At 42.9% G+C, this 25316-nt stretch overlaps 1 protein-coding gene across 11 annotated transcripts in view; it reads right to left on the minus strand.

Moving 5' to 3' along the window:
* Window positions 1–25316, minus strand: part of DMD (dystrophin) — a 2199436-nt gene that overhangs the window by 1258268 nt on the left and 915852 nt on the right. For all 11 annotated transcript variants that reach the window (XM_074994601.1, XM_074994607.1, XM_074994584.1 and 8 more), the window contains 4 exons: window positions 16236–16381; window positions 15100–15312; window positions 8517–8630; window positions 5287–5442 (listed from right to left, as the gene is read on the minus strand). In XM_074994601.1, the coding sequence (XP_074850702.1) occupies window positions 5287–5442; window positions 8517–8630; window positions 15100–15312; window positions 16236–16381 (629 nt within the window). The remainder of the gene's footprint in view (window positions 1–5286; window positions 5443–8516; window positions 8631–15099; window positions 15313–16235; window positions 16382–25316) is intronic.

Raw genomic sequence — 25316 nt, forward strand, 5'->3', positions numbered from 1 at the left:
GGGGCTGTAGCCCTCATTGGGGCCCAGGGGTGCTATCCCCCCACGTGACACTCAGATACCTCTGTGAATTGTGAGGAATGCAGCCTACCTGCTCCTCCCATGACTGATGAGGTCCTACACATAGGACCTGAACTCCACACAGGACTTTTTCAAAGCAAACCTCGTGGAGCTGGTCTTCTGCTGCTTGCAGGGGAGGTTCCACAGCCTCCTAATGCAGCTAGATGTGGGGGAATGGAATGTCCCCCAAGTTGTGGCTGCATTTTGCACCCTCCACAACTTAGTGGAGCGGAAGGGGGAGGAGTTCCTGCAGGGGTGGGCAGCAGAGGGTGGGGACCCCTATGAACAACCTGTCGTGGCCCCCAGCAGGAAAGCACACGTGGATGGGGTGGGCATCTGAGAGGCCCTGCAGGCAGTCTCTTCCCATGGCCCCCTGTGACTCCCCTCAAGACAACTCCAGGGGGCACCCCAGCCCCACAGTCCTCCCCAATGATACCCTTCCCTTCCACCACCCACTCACTGATCACCATCCACCAAGGAGGTACGCAGGGGTTATGCACAAATGTAAACCTTTGTGATAAGCAGGGATTATGTAAATAATAAACATCACAACTACATATACAGGAATGGGGCCTGGCTATGTACAAAGAGGGGAAGGACGTGGGGGCACCTGAACTGGAGGAGGGACCTGAACAGTGGGGATCACTCAAAGGTGGTGGTTGGGGGCCATGACCCATGCTGGCCACTTGATTCCTTGTGCTTCATGGGCAGCTGCCCCCACAGGGCTAGTTGCAGCACTTGATGGTTGGATCCAGCAGGACCTATTCATTGGCCCAGAGGGCCAGCAGGTCCCAGATCTCATGCTCAGACCAAGACAAGGCCCTTTTCCTACTGCCACTTGCAGATCCCTGGGAGCCCTCTCCTGCAGTCTGTGAAGGCCCAGAATGCTCTCCAGCAGCCTGTGACATTTTAAGAGGCTGCTGGAAGTGGCTGGCAGGGAGTGACCACATGCAGATGTGCTGCAGCCATGACCTCAGCTTCCTGGCCGTGGCTTCTAGGGCCATCGGCCCCTTTAAACATGACTGGATGCACAGACCATAGAGCTGTGCCTGTGGTGGGAAGGGAGTCTTCCTGTGCCAGCAAGATGGTGCCATGGAGGACTGCTCTGTGGACAGAAGGGGCCACACAAGGCGACTTTTGTTGACAGAATACCATTGACAGAGACATTATGCCTGTGTGGGAAGGGTTATAACACCGCCTGAGGATGGGCCAGGTTTTGTTGGTAAACTCTTGGCAGAGTAATTTAAGCATGTAGACACTCAGCGAATTTTGCAGACAAAAGTCTAGTTTTGTTGACAGAGGCTACCCAGGTAGGTGTAGCCTACGATATTAAGAATGACCATTGGCAATGAAGACTTTGATCATCATCAGCATATCGGAGAGAAATATTATGTCAAGATACACTACATGCAAGCTATTAAAAATAAAAAAAAATAAAAAATCCACCCCCACTAAAAGTCTTATGATCAAGAAGCTAGAAACTTTTTATCCCTGCAGAACTTTAACTAGAGTTTCTGTGAGCAAGCAAGATGTTAAAGAATGCAGATATTAAAAATGAGTTCTACATATATTATATTAAAGCTCCCATAATAAAAATATTTAACTAAAAGCTCCAAGGCAGGTTAGTGAAAGAGACCTCTTTGAGAAAGAACCGTGGGAAAGAGCCGAGTAAGTACTTTCCAGATTTCAAAGATGCTTACTACAACAGCAGTAATTTTTACAAGTTTGTTAACGCTACAGATATTAAACCCATCTGCAAGAGAAAAGTCACTTACATGACCTTTATCTCAATTTCTCCCATTTATAAAAGGAATATAAACATATTTTCGACTTTTATAAAGTGTCCTAAAATTTTCAGCTCAAAACCTCTAAACAGAGTGAAAAAAATATAATGTTTTTCATCTGCCTCAGATATTTACCAATTTAATGAAAAAGATTTAAACTGTTGGCTTTAAATAACACTTACTTTAAACCTCTGAATGGAGTTATATTTTGCAAGAGTAAGCATTTAGTTTTTTCAACTGGACTCCTTCTGTAGAGGAGGATGGTAAGCAGCAAGTTTAGAAAATATACCTCAAGTTTAAATCTGTTGTGCAACATACAGGATTGACAAGTGTTCAAAAATGTGTGGTGAATCATGCTATTAAACAACAACAGAAAAATATTTATTTAAATTCTATATTTGCAATGTAAAATACAAAAGAAATAGTATTTTTCATTTCATCTCATACTCATTCTTGTCCTGTTATCTCTTCTCTCATGGAAGCTGAAGTTAGAAAAGTATAGTTATATCAAAAAATAACTCTACTAAAAATAAATCAGTGGAAAGCTTTAGTACCTAAGAGTCCACTGAGTTCTGCTTCTTATTCAGCCAGTAGCTCAGATCAAAAAAAATGTGTTTATATTTGCAGGACATAATGCTCACTGCTTCTTGTTCACATTATCACCTGAAAGTATGAAAAGGCATGTCTCCTGGCATTGCTGTAGCAGGTGTCACAAAATATTTATGTGCCAGATGTGCTAAATATTCATATGCTTCTTCATGCTTCAGTCACCGTTCCAGAGGACATGCATTCATGATGATGATGGGTTTTGCTTGGTAACAATCCAAAGCAGTGCAGACCAGTGCATATTTATTTTCATCATCTTAGTCAGAAGCCACCAGCAGAACACTGATTTGGTCGTTCAGATTCTGCACTTTCCACATCATGCTGTTGTTCATGTAAGCAACACTTCTGGAACCGTACCTGATTCTTCTCAGATTTTGGAAGGCACTTCAGATTCTTAAATCTTGGGGTGAGTACTGTAAGCTACCTTAGAGTTTTCACATTGGTTCCTTCCCTGCATTTTGTCAAATCTATGGTGAGCATTTTCTTAAAATGAACAAAATGTTCTGAGTTATCATCTGAGGTGGCTAAAACATGAAATATATGGAAAATGCTAGTAAAACAGAAGGAGAGATTCCCCCTGCCCCCAAGGATTTCAGTCATGAAGTTAATCAATACGTTTTTTTTTAAGAGAATCATCATTATGGATGTATATCCTCTGGAATGGTGAACGAAGCATGAAAGAGAATAAAAATATTTAGCATGTCTAACATGTAAATACTTTGCAATTCCAGCTACAAAAGTGTCCATTGAATACCTGTTGTCATTTTCAGGTGACACTGTAAATAAGAAGTGGGCAGCATTATCTCCCAGAGCGAATGGCTGAAGAAGTAGTACTGCATGGATTGGTTACGCTTTACAGTTTGACATTGTTGTGTGTTTGAATGCAATTTTACAACAAAAAAAATCTACATTTGTAAATTGTGCTTTCACAACAAAGAGATTGCACTACAGTACTTTTATGCGGTGAACTGAAAAAAACATTTTCTTTTGTTTATCATTTCTACAATGCAAATATTTGTAATAGAATAATATAAAATGTGTGCTGTACACTTTGTATTCTGTGTTGTAAATGAAATCAGCATATTTAAAATATAGAAAAGCATCCAAAATATGCAATAAACTTCAATTAGCATTCTGTTACTTAATACAGCTATTAAAACTGTGATTCATCATGATTTTTAATGCTGACTTTTTTTTTTTGTTACTGACATAAGTTAACTGTGATTAATTGACAGCCTTATTAATTGACAGACTTAGTAACGTATTTTACTCTTTTGGTTAAATATACCTAAGAAGAAGTAAAACAGGGATGTTCAGTTCCTCAAAGAGGAGGTTTGTGTTCTATGGAAAAGATGTCATATTCACCAGACAATGTTTTTTTCTTCTTCTCAACATGCAAGGAGAAAAACGCCTGGTGACTGAGTTGACAGAAAGGCATTGTTAATTCACTCTCAGCAGCATGGGTAAATGAAGTATGACAACTGGCAATACTGGGCCAGAATCTAATTTTAAAACCTGAGTTACTTTGTTTTGTATTAAGTTAAACTACAGTTATATGTGTATATACGGAAATCTGTATAATTTATAGTAACTATTCAGAATGAGAAATGCTGAAAAATAATCCTGGGATTGTCGCTGACTACAGTTTAATTATTTTTCAAACTCTTTTTAAATAAAAAAAACAGCATTATATCAAGAAAGATATTCATGGGCAAGCATTGGCATTTTTGGCAGATCAAAAGTGTCACCTGACATGTTCTTGGAGTGTGCGATCTGTAAAGCTGAACAGTCTTGCCATTGTAAACAAGAAGAAAGCAATATTATTGATCTGCCAAGAAATGCTGAAGCAGATTCATTAAAATTCTATAAAGAAGAATGAATCATTTTTAATATTTTTCTTTGGTTCTGTTTATATGATGTTCCAGAATACTTTATTCAGTTTGTGGGACTAGCTCCTGAATGGTCAACCTAAATAGAAAGATTTGTAAATGCCTGAATTAGAGATTTAAAATAACGCAATTCTTAATGTGCACAAAAAAAGTAAAAGAGAAAAATTACATTTAAGAAGAGTGTAGAGAACTTCATACCCTCTTGAATTCAACAATTTAAAACAAGCACCCATATTTACATTTCAAAAGTGTAAGCAAAAAAAAAAAAAATAATCCAGATTTAACAGGACTAAATCTAAAACTAGTATATGATCTAATATGCGGCAATGGGTTATCTATACTTGGCAACATCACTAGCAGTCACATTATAAAGTAGTAATAACCATGCCCAGCTGTTTGATGTGTTTTCCTAACTGGTAAAAATCACTGGTTCACCATGAGCATAGGAAAAAAAAACAAAAACACGTCATTTCAGGTCAAATGAACCCTTCATGCATTTATGGGCACTTGAGACTAATTAATGGATGTATACTATCAGTTACAAACCTAAGTTACTGAACTCTGAATACTAGAAAGACTTGAGCTTGAGAATTAGTCAGTATAATAGAATATTGAGAGCAAAAGAAACCATTCAATAAATCTCATTACATGCAGAAGTTTATATGCAGGCAGACTGAAATATTTTTGCCCAAAAAGTCTATATGGTAAAAAGCTAATTTTACATCAGTAGTAAGGTGTACAGCTAGACAAAATTGCACAATGAGATCTACTTTTTGCATATTTCTACATGCTAGATAACCTTTGCATAATGAAAGGTTCATTACCTTGAACCAAAAATGTCTAGATTCTCTCTCACATTTACTAGATATGCACAGAGGGGGAGGAATTACGCCAATGAAAAATCTGAAAGTTAATTAAAAGAGAACCAGTTACAGCAAGAGACTCAGTACCTGTTGGCAAATGTGTTCCCATTGAACATTGAGTTCTTTTAGTTCTGTCTGTATTCTGGAAGCAAATTCTGGCTCTGCATCATTCTTCATTTTCTTCCCCACCTCATTAATGCTGTTCAAACTGGGCTGGATTGTCTGGATATCATTTACCAAAGCCTAAAGGGAAAGTAGATGGTTTATGACAATAATATGACTCTATAATGGATATGCTATTGTTTTATAAAACTGTCCAGTAAAGTAAGTGTATAGAATAGTCTGTTACCATGTATGTTTGGTCCAGATCTCCACTGAAATCATCATAATTAACAGGCAGTATTTATGCAAAACACAAGGTAGAAGGATGAACAGTCTTTCAATTAGTTTATGTGATTAGCTTCTTTATGCAAGAGTAAAAAATATGTATACAGAATTATTAAATGGCATACTATTTAGGAGAAATACGTCTCAATTCTTCAGCATGATTTGGTCTCTTTGCACCACTCTTGTGTTTAAATGGTTTGTAAAGTCACCTTTCTGGACTATCACAGGAATTACCCCTCTGTGGATGGTGGTATGCTACTGATCTTATAACTTCATGGGGAGGTTTGAATGTTGCTATCCTCTGGCAGTTCTTAGCTGCTGGGTTACAGTTACCTGGATACAAATTCAATCAGTACCAAGCCTGTTGTAATTTGCACAAAAGTCAGCTGAGCCTCTAGCCAGCTCTAATCAGTTGGACTTTTGTATTGTCACTGAGTAGGATTCATAGTGACTGGCTGGGATTTGTAAGGTGACAGGAAGTTATTTTTTCTATGTCTCTCTGTTCCTGCACCAATCAAAGCAGAGCCACAGTAGAGAAGTAGGTCTCAGGCACCTAACAAAACAAAAAGTGAGGCATGCACAGGAATCAAATCATGTATATTCTGATGATTTTTAATTACAGGCTCTGCTAGGACAAGCGAGGAATAGACTGAATGGGAGAGAAAATCAATAGTGACAACAAGGCAAAGGCAAAAGGTTTTTTGAGGAGGCATTTAAAGAAAGAAAAGAAGGATGTTTGGTCCTGTGAAGGACAGCAATACTCAGTGAATGGCATAGTGTGAAAACAGGCATGAACACAAAAATAGCAGGAGGGATAGGAAAAGAAAAGGTTAAAACAGGAAAGGTACTGAAACAGACATGAAAGGATACTTAAGCAGGAACTTAAAATACCAAAATGAGCACATGGAACATTGTGCAGAAAGACACAAAAAGCCAGAAAAGAGACAGGAAAGAGAAAAAGGTAAATTCAGGTAATTTGCTGAATACTGGATAATTTAAAGAAGGGGAATAAAGAAGGGATCATGGTGTGAAATAAGGCTTGGCAAGTGGGAGCCAAGAAAAGAAATGGAAGAGAAAGGAACGGAATGCACAACTGTCACACAATGAACAGTGACACGATTTGATCAGAGTCTGAATAATTAATTAAAGATGGCTGAGTTTCTCACAGGGTGGAGTCAGTAAGGCAAAGACAAATTTGGAGAGCAATGACAATTTCACATTTTAAATTAAGTGTTTTACTTCAAGAGTAATTATTCTTATACACTTAATGTAGGTCCCTAGACTGCAGAGGAATTAGACCAAATTTACAGAGTAACTTAAAAACATGGTGAGTTTCTGAGGAGCTTGTAACAAGATGCAATCAAGAACTATGTTTTCCAAATTTTACATATGCTGACGGAGTATGTACAGACTTAGTAAATTCCATGGAACAAATATGCATTATTAAAAAGTGACAAGACTGATCTCCCCTTTTATCTATGGATATGGCAAGAAGAGTTTGTAAGCCCTGTGATGGAAACATCAAGATTTCATGTTTTAAAAATCCTGGATCCAATCTGGATCTTGTAATTTTTCTGAGAACAACAGGATAGTTCACATGCTTACAAACTCTTATGGCACAGTCAGAAGAATCTATAGCTTGTGAGTGAATAACAGTTACATAAGAAGCTCTTTTGGCACAGATTGCAGAGTGCACACGAGAAGTTTGTGAACTCTGTAAATTAAACAGACAAATTCAAGGAGCCCTGACATTTGTAAAGTCCTATCTTTGTTCCAGACTCTGTAAGTGGTGCAGTATTCTTGCAATTATATCGCAGCTCCAAGATTATGTGTAGCTCACAGACTTTTAAAAATAGCTTTAGCTCAAAGACCTTAAGAGCATCATGGGCTTATCGAGTGGAACTTCTAAAAAATTGGAGCCAAATAAATCCGGCGTGGGAAAATTCTGTTCACTGGCTTAAATGATAGATGTGCATGTTCAGCACCTCTGAACATAAGAGAGTCATTTCCAAAAAATGTTAAGATTGTGATCTACGTAATGACTTTGCTAACTCTGTGGAATTTGCATGTCCTGCAGAGAATGTTTGCAAATATCTGATAATTCAATTGCAAACCCTTCACACACATCCAGCAATACCTTTAAGGTTCATGAGCTAAATAACTCTTACTTAAGGAATTTACAAGGCCTGTTTGTAAAAACAGATGCACATCTATAGTTTAAGTGGAAAAATAAGGGAATTATTAAATGTTTCTCCCATTTCCCAGTGTCCAAAGGAGCCCCTGAAGTGATGTCCTATGTATCTAATAAGGTACTTGTACTGCCAGCATCAAAGGGCTTAACACAGGTGTCGCTGACAAATATTTTGTGCCTGTAGCCTTACTGACATTGTGTGTATGTACATGAGTTTGTGTATTTTTATTTTTCTGTTATTAGTGCTGTCCACCACTTTTTTCGCCAGATTTCCTATCTATAGTGTAAATTACTAAACTGCAAAGGACAACCACCACCAAATTCCTGCCTTCTACCCTGAAACTACTCGAAAGGGTTATAAGAAAATAAAGGGGATGGTATCTTGGGGGCAATATATGCTGTCACCATGTGAGGATTAATTTTTATTTTATTTGCAGTATCACTCATTCAAGTGCCAGGCATTTTTTCGAAAAAGAGAGGAGGTCACTCCTTCAGAAAACTCACAATTTTTCAAACTTCCTTGCTTCGTCCACCCTGGGTATGCCACAAACATATGTATGTTAGACTTCCTCTTTTCTCCTGCATTTCCTTCAAAACCAGGAAATTCAGTTTCATAATTATTGCATAAGCAAAATCCAAAAAGATTAAGTAGGTGAAAAGTTTGGATCAATTTTTGGTCTGCACATAACAAAAATCTAGCTTCATACACAGAAAAATTCAATACACAAGGACTACTTACTGTACATTGTTCAAGCTGTTTTTCCAATGCCTCTGAGTCACCAAGTGCAGGCCACTCTTCCTGTAGAAAAGCGTCCACTTCGGCCATCCACTTATTCAGGGTTTTAGTGTCATTCTGTTTGTTAAAAAAAAAACATTCTATGTTATCTTTCAAGCACTGATTGGTGATAATAGAATTCATCTCAGCACTGAACTTCACCCCAAAATAATTCTAAAATTAGGCAGAGGTCACAACATTTTGAGGAATGTCAAAAAGCAAATACAATTTTCCTCAGAATTGTCTTTCACCACTTAGCTTGTTGCATTGTTGTGGCTATGAACTGTGGCTGTAAATGAGAAAGCTCCATTTTGCAATGCTGGCTGTGTGAATGTGATTTTCCAGCATTATTTATTTACACATTAGAATGTCAAAATAAGTGACATCAAAAAATCCCTGCATTGTAGACACAGCCCAGATGGCACACAATCATTCGGTGCCAGAACTAGGAACAGAGCCTGATTCCCAGCCTTCTGATTCAATCACTAGGCCACACTTAAGCTCTAAATTTAAGACCACATCCTTTATTCAACACTCACAATTGGCAAGACAAATGTTTATAAAATTGCAAATATTAAGAAAGAGCAAACAAATCAAACTACACCCAAAAATAAAACAAACAAACAAAAAATAACACCAGTAGGGACTGGCCTAGTAGCCTTATGATAGTATCATGCAGAGAATGCAAGTCTAGCTCTGAGATCTCAAAATGGAATTACTTTTTTGACTCCCTCCAACAAACACATGATTCAACACTGTTGAGCTTTGAACAGAGCCACATCGAGACTTCTTCAACTACATTCACACTTCAGCCTGGGAAACAGCTAAGATGGAGGAGCATCATGATCAGCAAGTAAAATAAATGATGAGCAGCTAAATTAACATTCATATACTGTAGTATCACTTTTCTTCAAAGTATTGCTTTATAAACATCTGTCAAATGCACATTCAGCATTACACATAATTATTCAATTATTATATTTCCATAGTAGTCAGTTCTCATTTGAAAAGTATTGTACCCAAAGTTTGTTGAAATCGTATATCAGATAACCCAGTTTAATCAATAAAAATTCACGATACAAAAGTGATGAATACCAAAATTGCCAGAAGAGTGCTAAAATGACTGCTTCTGGAGTTGTGTTGTCAATGAGTAAATGTAATCCAGAATCAGATTTTATTATGGCATTTCAGTATTTTAACATGAAACATATTAAACATTTTTATTAAAGAGAAAACAAAAGAATTTGAAGATTTCCTTTTGTTAACCAATAATACAGAAATCACACTTCCCAAACAGTGAAGATCAAATGAATGGATCACATTCTGAGATGAATATATGCCTTGTCTGCTATCAGTAGTGATTTGAACATACACCTCCATGATATACTCCATTAGGAAGCAATAGCTAAGAAGCTACCAAAGCTAACTAAACACTCAAGGTATATTAGAGGGACATAAAAGCAATGACTTTTATATGAATTTTATACTTACTGAGCAGTAATCCTAGTAATACAGTGATTAAAACAAAAAAGCAGTCAAGTAGCACTTTAAAGACTAACAAAATAATTTATTAGGTGGTGAGCTTTCATGGGACAGACCCACTTCTTCAGACCATAGCCAGACCAGAACAGACTCAATATTTAAGGCACAGAGAATCAAAAATAGTAATCAAGGTTGACAAATTAGAAAAATATTATCAAGGTGAGCAAATCAGAGAGTAGAGGCGCGGTGGGGGGGAGGTCAAGAATTAGATTAAGCCAAGTATGCAAATGAGCCCCTATAGTGACCCAGAAAGTTCCAAAATTGTGATCGTGAAAGCTAACATGGCAGCCGTCATTATGTGCTTGGAAAGAGTTTATATGATATTGTCAAAGACTAAATATTTTACTGAGAGATAAAATGTTATTTAAGAGTTTTGTCTTTTAGAAATGGCAATGGAATCTACCCAAACTTTTAGGCCTTGACTATACCAGCCAAAAACTTTGAAATGGCCATGCAAATGGCCATTTCGAAGTTTACTAATGAAGCACTGAAGTACATATTCAGCGCCTCATTAGCATGCGGGCAGCCGCGGCACTTCGAAATTGACACGGCTCGCAGCTGCACGGCTCGTCCAGACGGGGCTCCTTTTCAAAAGGACCCTGGCTACTTCTAGGAATAAGGGGACTTCAAAGTAGCCAGGGTCCTTTCGAAAAGGAGCCCCATCTGGACGAGCCGCACAGCAGCAAGCCACGTCAATTTCGAAGTGCCGCAGCTGTCCGCATGCTAATGAGGCGCTGAATATGTATGTCAGAGCTTTATTAGTAAACTTCAAAATGGCCATTTGCATGGCAATTTCAAAGTTTTTGGCTAGTGTGTTAAGATTGTGAGACGGGGTGTACTTTCTAGGTACGACCATGCTCACATTATAAGGCATATTGCGCACCTATCCTACTTAAATAATTAAGAAAAGGGGCTGCTATATTGGTGTGGTCATGAAAAGTACAACTCAGAAAATTTTTACCTCAGAAAAATCATTTAAATCATGTATACCCACTTCCCCATAGGACTTCATTGTACACAATTCTAAGGGCCAAAATTCAAAAAGGCAGCAGTCTTCAAATAGGTCTGCTTTGCCACAGGGAGCGGACACCTCCATATATGGGCATGCTTCCAGCAACTTCTGCATAATAATGAGCTGGGCCTATATAAGGAGGGATGGTCAGTTAGTGAGGGGTTTCTCTCTCATGCTCCTTTTCTTCTTCTGGACAAGACTGAAATCACTTTGAGCTGACTAATCACTAGCACTGCTGGCACTTTCAAGCCACAGTTGCATCAAGACTGCATTCCGCAGGGGAAGCCTCTTCTGTTCCTGCGCCGCTTCTTCATCTAAACAGCCAGCAGAAGAGGACAGCGATGGAGCAGCAGCATCTGCCGCCTGTGGCGCCACACATCTTGGTGCGCCCCTCCCCAATGTTGATCCTCTTTCACCTGCCGGCGTCGCTGTGGCCAGCTGCACCAACAAGACTCCACTGAAGGCCTCGCCTGACATGGCGCCCTCTCAGACCATGGCTGTTAAAATAAAGGCTTTCTGCCCATATTGAGGCTTTTTAGAGCCAGAAGAAAATTATATCCTTTAAGAAACTTGTTTATAATTGTTAGTAGTAGTTAATATATTCAACTGTTTAGTAATTAGCATTATAATAGTTGGTGGTTAAGGGTATTTAAGCAATATATAGTAGTTATTAAATAATGTTACAGTTGTAATAGAGTTAACAGTGTAAACATAAGGATAATAGTATAGGCACGATTTAATATTCGGGTATCTAACTGTATTGAGGACCATTTAGAGGTGGGTACACCAACCTACCTAAATATTCAGTGGTGGGCCAGCAACCGCCAACTGAAATAACCGGTTCTGGCCAATAAGCCAGAAGTTGCCTTAATCTGACACAAAAAATCAGACCTAAGGGCTCCAATCTAGCAAATTGGAAGCCATAACAGGCTCTGGCATAGCCAGATAGCCATATCACTGGCCTAAAAGCCAGATAGTTAATCTCAGTAGCCTAGCAAACTATTGAGGTAAACAGGTCCTAGGCCAAAATAGGCCGGACTCATAATTAGCATGGGTAAACTGTCCCTAAAGGCATCTATCTATTAAAAGTGTTCCAAGAGGGTCTCCCGTGACAGACACCATGGTCTTCAAACCTGTGATAGCAATTCTAACTGTAACTTAAAAACCATGAGTATTGTCTCTTGTTTGTGCTATTGTTTTTGCTGTTTACTTACATTTTCTTGCTGTTATTAACAATAAACCGGTTGATTCGTTCCATTTAAACTCACTGTTATTCTCATTTTTACCCCTAAGTAGAGAGATTACTCGATTGTCTGGGCTTGCCCTCGTGTAAATCTGGTTATTTTATGGCCGGGTCAAGGGTAGCCGAACCCGTGACCGGTTAAAATAAAACATCAAGGCATCCTTTTGGCCACCCCCATTTTATTAATTTACCATTTCTGCCTCAAAATAGTGTAGACACAGCCTTACTCAGAAAGCCAGCAGTTATGAATACAAAGCCAAAGAAAATTTATGTGAAGGATGGTACTTTAAACAGCATTCTTCCCAATTCTTCCATTTCATTGTATTAGTAATGAACGCAAAATAAAAGAAAGCCAAATTCAGTATTTTCCAGACTCAAAGGCTGCATCTATGCTCACTCCCGCTTCCAGAAGGGGCATGATAATGAGAGGAGCAGAAGATACAAATCGGGCATGGATTAAAATATCTCACACCTCATTTATATATTCTCACGAGATTTTGCTTCCGGAAGATCTCCTTCCAGAATCAAATGCTGCTATGTAGATGGGGATCCTTAGGGAGAACACAGGGGTCTTTCTGAAGGCTATCCCCCTTCTGGAAGACCCTTCTTCTGCAAACATTTGTAGAAGGGTCTTCTGGAAGGGAGATGTCCTTTGGAAGGGTCCCCGTGTCCTTCCAAAGGAGCCCCATCTACACGGCAGCATTTGATTCCAGAAGGGAATCTTCCAGAAACCAGATCTCGTGGAAATATGCAAATGAGGCCTGAGATATTTTAATCCATGCCTCATTTGCATCTTCCACTCTGCTCATTACCATGCCTTCCAGAAGAGGGGAGCAAATGTAGACACGGCCAGAGTGTTATCAATGAAACCAAATTTAGGATTGGTGGGATCTTCTGGACAAACAGGAGTTCTAAATTATCATGCTGCTTATAACCTAATGATAATTTTATTTTGATCAATACTGCACTATAGTCAAACAGATTCAGATGAGTGTGTGTTTTATTCTTTTGCTACTGGGTTTTTCTTTGCATTAAACCGAGATATGAATGACATATTACAATATTTGTATGTCTGGGTTATCCACAATCTTGTTGTTCATTTGGGCTGCGTCTACACGTGCACGCTACTTCGAAGTAGCGGCACCAACTTCGAAATAGCGCCCGTCATGTCTACACGCGTCGGGCGCTATTTCGAAGTTGAAATCGACGTTAGGCGGCGAGACGTCGAAGTCACTAACCCCATGAGGGGATGGGAATAGCGCCCTACTTCGACGTTCAACATCGAAGTAGGGACGTGTAGACGATCCGCGTCCCGCAACATCGAAATAGCGGAGTCCTCCATGGCGGCCATCAGCTGGGGGGTTGAGAGATACTCTCTCTCCAGCCCTTGCGGGGCTCTGTGGTCACCGTGTGCAGCAGCCCTTAGCCCAGGGCTTCTGGCTGCTGCTGCTGCAGCTGGGGGTCCGTGCTGCATATACAGGGTCTGCAACTAGTTGTTGGCTCTGTGTATCTTGCACTGTTTAATGAAAGTGTGTCTGGGAGGGGCCCTTTAAGGGAGCGCCTTGCTGTTGAGTCCGCCCCGTGACCCTGTCTGCAGCTGTGCCTGGCTCCCTTATTTCGATGTGTGCTACTTTGCCGTGTAGACGTTCCCTCGCTGTGCCTATTTCGATGTTGGGCTGAGCAACGTCAAAGTTGAACATCGACGTTGCCAGCCCTGGAGGACGTGTAGACGTTATTCATCGAAATAGCCTATTTCGATGTCGCAACATCGAAATAAGCTATTTCGAAGTTGGGTGCACGTGTAGACGTAGCCTTGGTGAGTACTAATAGTGCATCGAATGATTTGCTGACTTGTACCTACATAAGATCTTGGCCATGAAAATCACTCAAAGTAGTTAGAATTATAGATATAGATGGATAAAGATTTAGATACACTTTACCTGTGAACTTGAGTCGGGTTTCGATAGTTGATTAATGACCACTAATAATTGTTACCAGAACAGAAGAAAGAGCAATAACAATGATTACCAAGGTAATCCATTAAAATAAAAATAGGAAGAGTTGCATGGCAAAGTGTGTCATCCTTACTGAAATCATGAAGGCCATTTCTACACATGCCCCTTCCTCTGGGGCATGGTAATGAGTAGCCCAGAAGATGCTAATGAGGCATGAATGTAAATTGCCTGTGCCTCATTACATTATGACCATGTGATTCGGAGTCCAGAAGAAGCTCTTCTCGACTCCAAAATAGCTGTATAGACACACGGCCCACGGAGATCTCCCAGAAGGAAACCCTCCTTCCATAAGCCCCTTCTTCTTCAAATTTTTGAGGAAGGAGGGTTTACTTCTGGGTGATCCCCATGGGCTGTGTGTCTATGTAGCTATTTTGGAGTCCGGAAGAGCTTCTTCCAGACTCCGACTTACATAGCCATATGCTAATGAGGCATGGGAAATTTACTTCAACGCCTCATTAGCATCTTCTGGGCTACTCATTACCATGCCAATTCCAGAGAAAAGGCATGTGTAGAAACAGCCTCACAGTACTTTTATTCTGATTCAAACATCCAGTGCTATAAAATAATATCACACACGGGTTATCTTGAGACACCCCCTTCCTTCTTCCTTACTTCAAAAATTAACTTTTGTGGAAAAATATAAAAAGAAACATACATATATAAATGTTATGCAACTGAACACCAGAAGACAGATGGTAATGTGCATGGGAGAGACAGAGATAACCCTTAACCAACCTGAAACTGCTGGAGCTTTGTCATCAGCTCCTCAAGTTTTTGGCAACTTTCCACCAGCTGAGCTGATAACTTCTTCCAGCGACCATAGATCCCTTCAATTTCAGATTGGTATTTTTGTCTGACTGCTGCAGGGGCTTTCTTGGACATCTCTTCCACAGTTGTGCTGAGATAGTTTAGGTCATTTTGTTTCTCCTGCAAAGAACTTTGCAAAGCCTGTGACATGAAAAATTATTACATTAATTCATTTGGTACATACCATGCTATTTTGAATGCTTTCTCCCCAGAAGCAGCAAAATATTATAGAGCAAATAACTAAAAGTCCTCTAACAATTTAAGAGAAAAGAATCATAAACTTCACTACGTTCTAAGTAGAATTTCAAGCTATTCAGAAACAGATGATTAGAAATACATTCATTTGCTAATTTCAATGGTACAAATACATACAAAATTACATGCACTGAGACATTATTTACTCTATTAGATAATGTATTATAGCCACAATAATTACTATACACTTACTTTCAGAATCAGGGATTGATCATTATATATGCCTGAAGACTATATATCTTCTGCATTGCATTTCTATATTTTCATTGGAAGTTGGATCCAGCAAAATGCTTTTTAGTCATCAGATAATAAAACAATACTAAAAGTCCATATACAGAGAAGTTTTATGCTCACTGGCAAAGTTCACCCTTCATCTGTCTCTGCTTGGAAATTTTTCACGAATTGCAGATTGGGAGGGAAAAAGCAAATGTTCTGTGTTTTTCATAACATTAATTTCTAATGTATACACAGAAACATTCTTTACAATGAGCTGAATTCCTGCTGAAGTGCTGTAAATAGCTCTGAGAATATTTTATTTCTTGTAGGGAGATTGATTCAAAACCCTTAAGGTGTTCAGCACCCTAATAAATATTTGTTTCTACTGGTGCTTTTCCAATAACATTTAGAAGACTTTTCAATATCACTAAGTAGCCTGCCCGCTCCAAACTCTCCACCCACCTTTTGGCTAAATCCTCAGCTGCTGTAAATAGATCCATTGCCATAAAGGACTGATGAGGATTTAGATCAGCAGAAGTGCTACTCTCTTGTGTTTTTCAATCAGAAGGTTTTTTCACAGTCTGTTCACTCACCTTTAGCTCCCTGAGTCTCTGCTCCATGATCTCATATTCAGTGACAGTAACCTGAGGTATGGAGAGTTTGGTTTCTGACTGCTGGATCCAAAAAAGGACAGTGCTCAATGTCTCCTTATAGCGTGCAGGAGGCAAACTGTCAAAAACTACACCAAAAGCAAGAGGGAAAATGGAGAAGAAATTTAAAATGTTTCATTCTTTCTTAACTGAATCATACATGTTTGTCAAGATACTCAGAAGTCCATAGGTAAAATCTTATGCTTTTTAAAGTCGGTGTTCTGCAACTGACTTAAACAGGTCCCAAACTTCACGACTAGATCTTTTCAAAAATGTATTCATAGCAGGACTGGAGGACAAAATGTTTTGAATAATTTATGCATTTATCCTTACATTTATTATTTCTTCTCATTTTTTACTGAATATTTTGGCTCTTTAATTCCAGAGCAGAATGGTGCAGGTAGTTGCAGCACAGTATACTTACACACTTCTATATTTCATACCAGACAGACAGACCACTGCCACTTGAAAATAAAAATGTATTCCAATTTCTGCCAAACCAAAAATGGAACAGAACAGTTGTATCTCTACATGATGCATGTCTTTAAAATTATATTTCAGAATGTTTCATAGTGCCCCAAAATGTAGAATTGCTAGTTTGTGCTTTTAGAGGTTTTCAGTGATCACATTCTCATTAAACAGTGAAAGCAATTTGACTAAGGTTTTGAAAAACGATTAATGATTCTGAGTGCCTCAACTTTGTGCTGTTTATTTTGTGATACTTAAATGGCTTGACTTTTAGAAAGTACTGAGCACTTTTCCTCTAAAAGCTGTCTCTACTTGGGCACCCACAGCTGAATCCTCAAAAAATCACCTTTCACTTTTGAAAATCATGGTCATCATGACCTATAATTTGCGAAAGAAGTGCTTACTGTTGTGAGGGACAAGTGTAACTTTCTTGTAATGTACTTCCTCCATCCAAAATCCCAGTCACCCTGAGTATCTCAACTCAAAAAATATGGGAAAGAGACCGTGCTTACTAATTTTTTTTTCAAATGTGCCTCCTTAATTAAATGTATATGATCTCTGACTCATAAACCAAATGTCTGTATGTGAGGACAGAATATTTAAGCATACTAATCCAGAAGTGTAGGACATGCTCACAACATATACTGCTCACAAAAGGGAAGGAAATACATAACTATCAAGTCTTATTTCTATTAAACATGGTTCAATTTCATAGCCTAAAGACATCTTTGACTCTTGTAAATAATAACTTTCTATTTTCTTAGGCAGGCTATGTCTACACTGGAGAGTTTTGTCAACAAAACAGGTTTTTTTCAACAAAATTCATGGAGCGTCTACACACAAAATGTGTTTTCTTAACAGTCTTCCAACAAAACTCAGCATTTCCACCAACAACTTTCTGTCTCTCTGCAATGCAGAATAACACCTTTGTCAACAGTTTCTGTCAACAAAAAACTGTGTAGATGCTCTGGGGGGGCCTCTGTCGACAGACAGAGCTTCTGGGGGATCGGGCAGCCCTTTCTGCTGTGCTTCCTGTCGGCCATTCTGTCAAGAAAGTGGTTGGGCAATCTGGCTGCTTTCTGTCGACAGAGCGGATTGCTCTTTCGATCCACTTTGTGCATTGACATGATTTGTCCACACAGTTTCTGCCAGACAATCTTTTCTGACAGTAACTTCTGTTCACAGATCACTGTAGTGAAGACAGCCTTAGAAATTCAGCTTCTTATAAGTGGAAACAAGAGGCTGTAGAGTACATCTACATTACACACCACTAACGATGGTGTGTAAGGTGCATGTAGCTACATGCCACCATGAAAATGAGGCTGTGTCCATACTGCCATGTGTGTCAGTAATAGACTTTAGAAGTCTGGCAACACCAGAAACAGGCTTCAGCAGATCCTCACTTGCCGATTCTTCAACTGTATGGAGGAAAGATTCTGGCAGGTGGGACAAAGCTGGGAAATTCACCAAACCCTTTCCCCTTTTCTGAAGTATTGCCCTACAGCAGTGGGAAGGCTCCAGTGCTAAAAATAGTAGTGTAGCTAAGTAGGCAGGACTTGTATGAGGGTGACCCTAATATCACCCCAAAGCCAGCAGATACTCTGTTGTCATATGCCCAAAAGTTGGCATATAATACATAACTGTAAAACTAATTACTCTGTGGTTATTACTAGTTTTGTATGCCATATGTACAGTAAACTTACAGGGGACTGCATAGCCGTGTCCTGGAAATGTGTTTTGGAAATGCATTTGGCAAGCAGTGCCTATGCCACACCTGTTTCACATCTGCTTGAATGTGTCTCCAATGTAAGGTGGGTAGGCAACGTGAGACCAAAGGTGAAGAAAAGCACATCGATACATAAGGCAAATAAAGCCAGCAGAGGAGGGGAGTGGGAAAAGACAACCACCTAATCTTGATGGGGGACAGAGACTGCACCCACAGGAAGACTTCGTACCTCCTGAAGCAGAGTCAATGAAGTTTTACAAGATCTAAACTGGAAGAATAAGCCACTTTAGGCATCCTTCACTGAGGAGACAAAGGAGCTGAACATTGCAAGCGTGATAATTGGTCCTTGCCAGAAAGGCTGGTTAGCAATGATGAAAATCAACTTGGTGAGAAGCACATCTTAAGCACAAGAGTACTTTTAGAGCAATTGTTGAAGTTATTTAAAGCTATACTGCTGGAACAAATCTCAAAACTGGATGCAAATATATTAGCACAGTTGTTAGAAAAGGCTCTAAGACAGGGTTTCATTTTGAAAACCTTGGCAAAACTATTTTTGCTGAAATTTTAATATGGTTCCTACTATTGAGAGAACTAAATAAAAAATTATAAAATATCCAAACAGATACCCATCTGAACTAGCCAGTGTCAGACTGATTTAAATATTAAACATTGCTTTTAAAAAGCTGCTTTTTATTTCACTGGAACAATGTTCATTCCATTACACTTGTTCCATATCACTCTCAGCTGCATTACATATTTTTACAATGCTTTTCTGTGTTAGTCAGAACAAATATTTTATTTCTGTAGTAGTCTATATCTCAGTACTCAAGAATAAAAGTTTTTCCTTTTAAAAAGTATTGTAAGCTACATCTACACATGAATGCTACATCGAAATAGCTTATTTCGATGTAGCGACATCGAAATAAGCTATTTCGATGAATAGCGTCTACACATCCTCCAGGGCTGGTGCCATCAACGTTCAATGTCGACGTTGGGCAGCACCACATCAAAGCAGGCACTGCAGGGGAGCGTCTACATGCCAGAGCGGCCCACATCGAAATAAGGGTGCCAGGAACAGCTGCAGACAGGGTCACAGGGAGGACTAGCACTTCCGGGGCAACAGCTAGCCGCTCCCTTAAAGGGCCCCTCCCAGACACACACAGCCTGCACAGCACGCGGTCTGCAGAGCCATAGGCACGCACACCTTGGGCGACGCAGTATGGACCCCCAGTAGCAGCAGCAGCAGCAGCCAGAGGTCCACACAGCCGCCCCTGCAGGAGCAGTGCTTGCCCTGCTCACTGCTATGCAGGAGGCAGCTGATCACCTTTTAGTCACAGAAGAGGAGCTGCCCCCAAGGGAGGAGGAAGCAGCCCCAGACCCTGCTGTCCTCCCGCCCCCGGCCACACATGCCACCGGCTGTGGAGCTACCCCACGAGCACTGACTGGTGGGAGCGGCTGGTGCTCGGCGAGTGGGACAACGATTGCTGGCTCCAGAACTTTCGCATGAACCGGCAGACATTCCTGGAGCTCTGCCAGTGGCTCACCCCCGCACTGAGGCACCAGGACACCACCATGCGGCATGCCCTCAGCGTCGAGAAACGGGTCGGCATCGCTGTCTGGAAGCTGGCCACTCCAGACAGCTACCGATCCGTGGGGCAGAAGTTTGGCGTGGACAAGGCCACCGTTGGGGCTGTCCTCATGGAGGTAAGAGGACCCACGGGGGGGGAGCCCTAGGGGTGGAGGGCAGCCCTGGGGGTGGAGGGGAGTCCTGGGGGGGGAGGGCCAGACACACCCTGCACACACCTCACTGGTGCTCTCCCATGTCCTTCCCCTGCAGGTTGTCCGTGCCATCAACGCCCTGCTCCTCCACAGGCTCATGTGGCTTGGGGACACGGATGCCGCCATCGTGGGGTTTGCCAGCCTGGGCTTCCCAAATTGCTTTGGGGCTCTGGATGGGACCCATATCCCCATCTGTGCCCCGGAGCACAGCAGAGGATGCTTCCAGAATAGGAAGGGCTACCATTCGGTGGTCCTCCAGGCTTTGGTGGACAGCCGGGCTGCTTCCTGGACATTTATGTTGGGTGGCCTGGCAGCACCCACGACGCCCAGGTGTTCAGGAATTTGGGCCTGTGCCACCGGCTGGAGGTGGGGACCTACATCCCACAGCGGAAGTCCCTGTGGGGGACACCACCATGCCCCTCTGCATTGCCGCAGATGCAGCGTACCCCCTCTGGCCCTGGCTCATGCACCCTTACACAGGCCATCTGTCAGCCATCCAGGAGTGCTTCAACATGCGCCTGAACCATGCGCGCCAGGTGGTTGAGCGCACTTTTGGCCACCTCAAAGGGCGCTGGAGGTGTCTCCTCACCCGCCTGGATGCAGGCCCCACCAACATCCCCCAGATTGTGGCCATGTGCAGCGCACTGCACAACCTGGTCGAGAGCAAGGGGGAGGAATTCTTTCAGGGCTGGGCTGTGGAGGCTGGCAGGGCTGACATGCAGCCACCTGCTGCCCCCAGTTGCCAGGTGGACCCCAAGGGGATCTGGGTCCGGGAGGCCCTGCGGACCCATTTCAACCAGGCCGCACGGTGAACACTGGCAGGCCCACCACTGCACCCCACCATCCCCCACAACACTCCCTGCCCCCGTGCCCACACCACAGAGCACCCAAGAGCACACCCCCCCACACTTTTCTTGCAAATAAAAATAGACCTGTTGTTCCTGAAACCAAAACAAAACAGTGCATTCTCTTATATTAAAATACTAACAGTATATATATACATACAGTATAAGAACAAAAGGGAAGAACTATTTACATTGGGGGGGGAAGGTACCACAAAAGAACAGGGGTCTAACACAAACTATATACACAAGCATTATATGATGGAGGATATGTACAAAAAGCGGGGGGGGCACGTCCTGGGCCCCACACCCCCTACTGTCCAGCGCCCGGGGTTGGCAGGCGTGACCCTCACCTCGGCCTCAGCCCTGGCCGAGGCTGGCTGGGGGCCAGGCGAACTGGCAGGTATGGCCGGCGGGTGTCAGCAGGCCCCAGGCCCCCCTCGGCGGAAGACCCTGGGGTGGCGGATGGTGGTGGGACAGCGGTCAGAGCAGTGGGTGGAGCAGCGGGTGGAGCGGCGGGCAGGACGGGCAGAGCGGCGGGCAGCATGGCATGGGGGGGCCAGGTAGTCTGCTATGCACTCAAAAGTGTGCATAAAGGCCCCCCATGCCTCCTGGCGCCAGGCCAACGCCCACTCCTGCAATTCCAGTTGCCGCTCATCCACCCTCAGGCGCCGCTCCGACACCTCCAGCTGACGCCGGAGGGTCGCGAGTGGCTGGGGGTCCGTCGCCATCCTTGGATGGTGGTGGCTCTGCCATCGGCCCTGCCGTGGGGCTGGTTGGTGCTCCGCTGAGGGGCTGGCCTGCAGCGATGGCTCTGGTGGGCTCTCTGGGACCACTGACACCTCGCTGGCGCTCTCCAGGCCCTCTGATGGTGCAGCTGCGGAACATGGGGGAGAAGAAGAGTGGAGACAGCTGTTAGTGTGGCCCCCTGAGCCGTGGCCCTTGTCCCCCCACCCCTCTGCTGCTGGTTCCCCATCCCCATCCCCGGGAGATGCTGCTGATGGGTGTCCCACCCCCCCCAGGGGACCATAGGTTCCACTCCCGCCATCCCCAGGGATGGGGCATGGCACTGTCCTGCTGCGGGGGCAGGGGCTGATGCACTCTTCTGAGGGACATGCCACTGCTGTCCTTGGGGCCATGGTCATCTGGGCATGTGGAGGGCCCTGGTCATGTCTGTTGTCCCCGCCCCTCAACCCCGGGGGTGTGCACTGGGGGGGTACATACCTGATGGTCCACTTCCATGGTCGGGGGACACCCTCTGGGTGGACGCCCTGCTGGAGATCCGGGACGGCAGAGCGATGTGGAGCCCCCCTATCGCTGGAGGAGGATTCCCCCTCCTCCTCCTCCGGCGTCCCAGGGGTGGGCTCCTGGGGGGGCCCCTGGGGTGCGGGGCGTGCCTCTGGGGCAGACTCCGCTTCTGGGGCCTGGTGGGGCTCATCGGCTGAGGTGTCAAAAGTGGCCAGCGGGGAGGAGGTGTAACGGGGGCCCAGGATTTCCCTGAGCTCCCTGTAAAAGGGGCAAGTGGCAGGAGCAGCTCCAGATCGGCTGGCCGCATCCCGGGCCTGGGCGTAACCCTGCCGCAGCTCCTTAACCTTACTCCTGACGCAGTCAGGAGTGCGGGCAGGGTGACCCCGGGTGGCCAGGTCCTCAGCCAGCTGAGCGAATGCATCCGTGTTCTGCCTCTTGCTCCCCATTACCTGGAGCACCTCCTCCTTGCTCCAGAGCCCCAGTAGGTCCCAGATCTCGGCCTCCATCCAGGAGCGGCCCCGCTGCCTTTTCCCAGGCTGGCTGCCAGTCTGGGAGCCCTGGCTCCCCTTGGGGAGGGTGCCCTGGGGGCGCTTGGGGGGCTGGTGGGTGGCCATCGCAGCGGGGGGGTGTCTTGGGGCTGCAGGGAGCGTACAGGCTAGCCGCATGTTACTGCTGCTGCCTGCACGCGCTCTCAGCTTCCTGCACAGGAAGGCAGGGGGCAGGGAGCTTTAAGGGGCCGCTGCACGTGGTGACCATAGAGCTCAGGGGCTGGAGAGAGCGTCTTTCAACCCCTCAGCTGATGGCCGCCATGGCAGACCCCGCTCTTTCGATGTTGCGGGATGCAGATGGCTACACGTGCCCTACTTTGACATTCAACGTCGAAGTAGGGCGCTATTCCCATCAGGGGATGGGAACAGCGACTTCGACGTCTCGCCGCCTTATGTCGATGTCAACTTCAAAATAGCGCTCGCCCCGGGTAGACGTGGCGGGCGCTATTTCGAAGTTGGTGCGGCTACTTCAAAGTAGCGTGCACGTGTAGACGCGGCTGTAGGTTCTTGGTTTTCACATGTGGTCCCTACTCTATTGCTATGAAAGGTGCCTGACTTATTTAGGATTCTAAGTCCCATTGATTACCAATGAATCTCAGATTCAGAAGGCCCACATTTTCAAGACATTGATATTCTTTATGATTTAGACAAGTATCCAGTAGAAGTAGATTAGATTCCTAGGAGCAGAGTAGATTCCTACCTCCCATCAAAATCAATGTTAAGTGCTCAACCTGTTTAGACACTTTTGAAAATCCTACTCAAAGCCTATCATCATAATTAAATAATTTGCAAAAAACTGACCTTAATTACCTAAGTAGCTTTTCAAAATGAGGCATGGCCTGTTCAGTCAGTTAGGTAGTTTTTAGTCATAGTTTATTATTAATATACCCTGGCATATGCCTGGGACAGATAACATTAGGAGCAATACTTTGACCAGAGGCGAAAAGCACAAACAAAGAAGTTTATGTGAGTTTAGAGATATTCTTGAAATTGCATCACTTGTAGGGACAATCCAGAACTGGATTTTGTCTGCCAGCTTTCAAAAATCTATACTGGAGGTATACTTTTTCAGTTCTTTGGTTATTTTTTTTTCATATTCTTGAACCTTGCTTCCTCATTCCTTCATTTTATTTCAAAAATTGTTTGCAGTTATTGAAGGATATACAGAAATGTGTCTCATTCCTATTACACTGGCCAGCTAGGCCATGGTTCCACTTCCTCGCTAAACTTTCCTCAGGCCAGTTAAGGGAAAATGTTGTGAATCAAGAAGTGCATGAATATAGTTTGGGAATAGAAACCACATGACAGTAGGGAGCTGCAGAAATGCTCTAAGAACTGCTGATAAAGGTACATGTGGAACAGGTGATGACTGCCAGATATCAACAGCTGGGTACAGGTTTCTATGACCAAGTGCAGATAGGCCACAATAAGATATGAAGGCTGTGGCTACACTTGGCCAAAATTTTGAAAGGGCCGTGCTTATGGCCAAATCAGATGATACTAATGAGGTGCTGAAATGAATATGAAATTAGCTGTGGCACAGCTGATAGGAATAAGGGGATTTTGAAGTCTGCGCTTCTTAAACTATATTCCATGGAACACTGGTATTCTGTGAACAAGTCAGAGGTGCGCCATGACCATCAGACACTTTTTTTGATATCATATACTGATGGTATATATTTTCTATTATTAAAACCAGATACAATAATACTTTAGTGCTATGATACCTGATTGAATCCCTTCATTTTGTTTTTCCTGTATATGTTGCTGTTTGTTTGTTTTTGGTCTGGAAATATTTTTTAACAGAAAATCGTCATAGGTGTTCCTCAGAAAAATATTTTTGTTTGGTGTTCCATAGTCTCAAAAGCTTAAGAAACATTGCTCTAATGGACTGGGCTGGAGAGGTGAGCCCAGGCATCTGGTTTGAAGGATGATAAAGAAACCATACATAAGAAACTCAGATACGAGAAGGCAGTTCCTCCCACTGTAGCAGAAAAATGTTGCATCATTTCCTGAGATAGCAATGCTCTTTCCCTTCTCAACAAAGGGAAATTTGGTTAGACCAGCTGGTGAAAATCAACTCCTGGGAATTATGCCCAGTTACATGGAAGTTGAGCTCTTGTGCCTCATCAGGGATGCAGGTGAGTGCCTAGATAAGGAGCTTCTGTACCTGTAATTGGCCAGCCAGGAGAGACGAATTAAGAGCACTGATTCAGCTGGGAAGAGGAAGGGGCCAAATGAGTTCAAGTCTTTCCAAATATCTGGGGGCCACATTGCACTATTACTCCCTGCCCGGCCTCCCTGTTAGACGCATTTTCAGAATGAAGTCTGTAGGTTGGAGTAATTCCTTGTTTTGGAATAAGAAAGGATTTTTTTCCCTGTTGGGTCAAAATAGCAGAGATTCACAGCTTTT

This window comes from Carettochelys insculpta, chromosome 1, assembly GCF_033958435.1.
Source record: "Carettochelys insculpta isolate YL-2023 chromosome 1, ASM3395843v1, whole genome shotgun sequence".
In the NCBI taxonomy this organism is placed as follows: Eukaryota; Metazoa; Chordata; order Testudines; family Carettochelyidae; genus Carettochelys; species Carettochelys insculpta.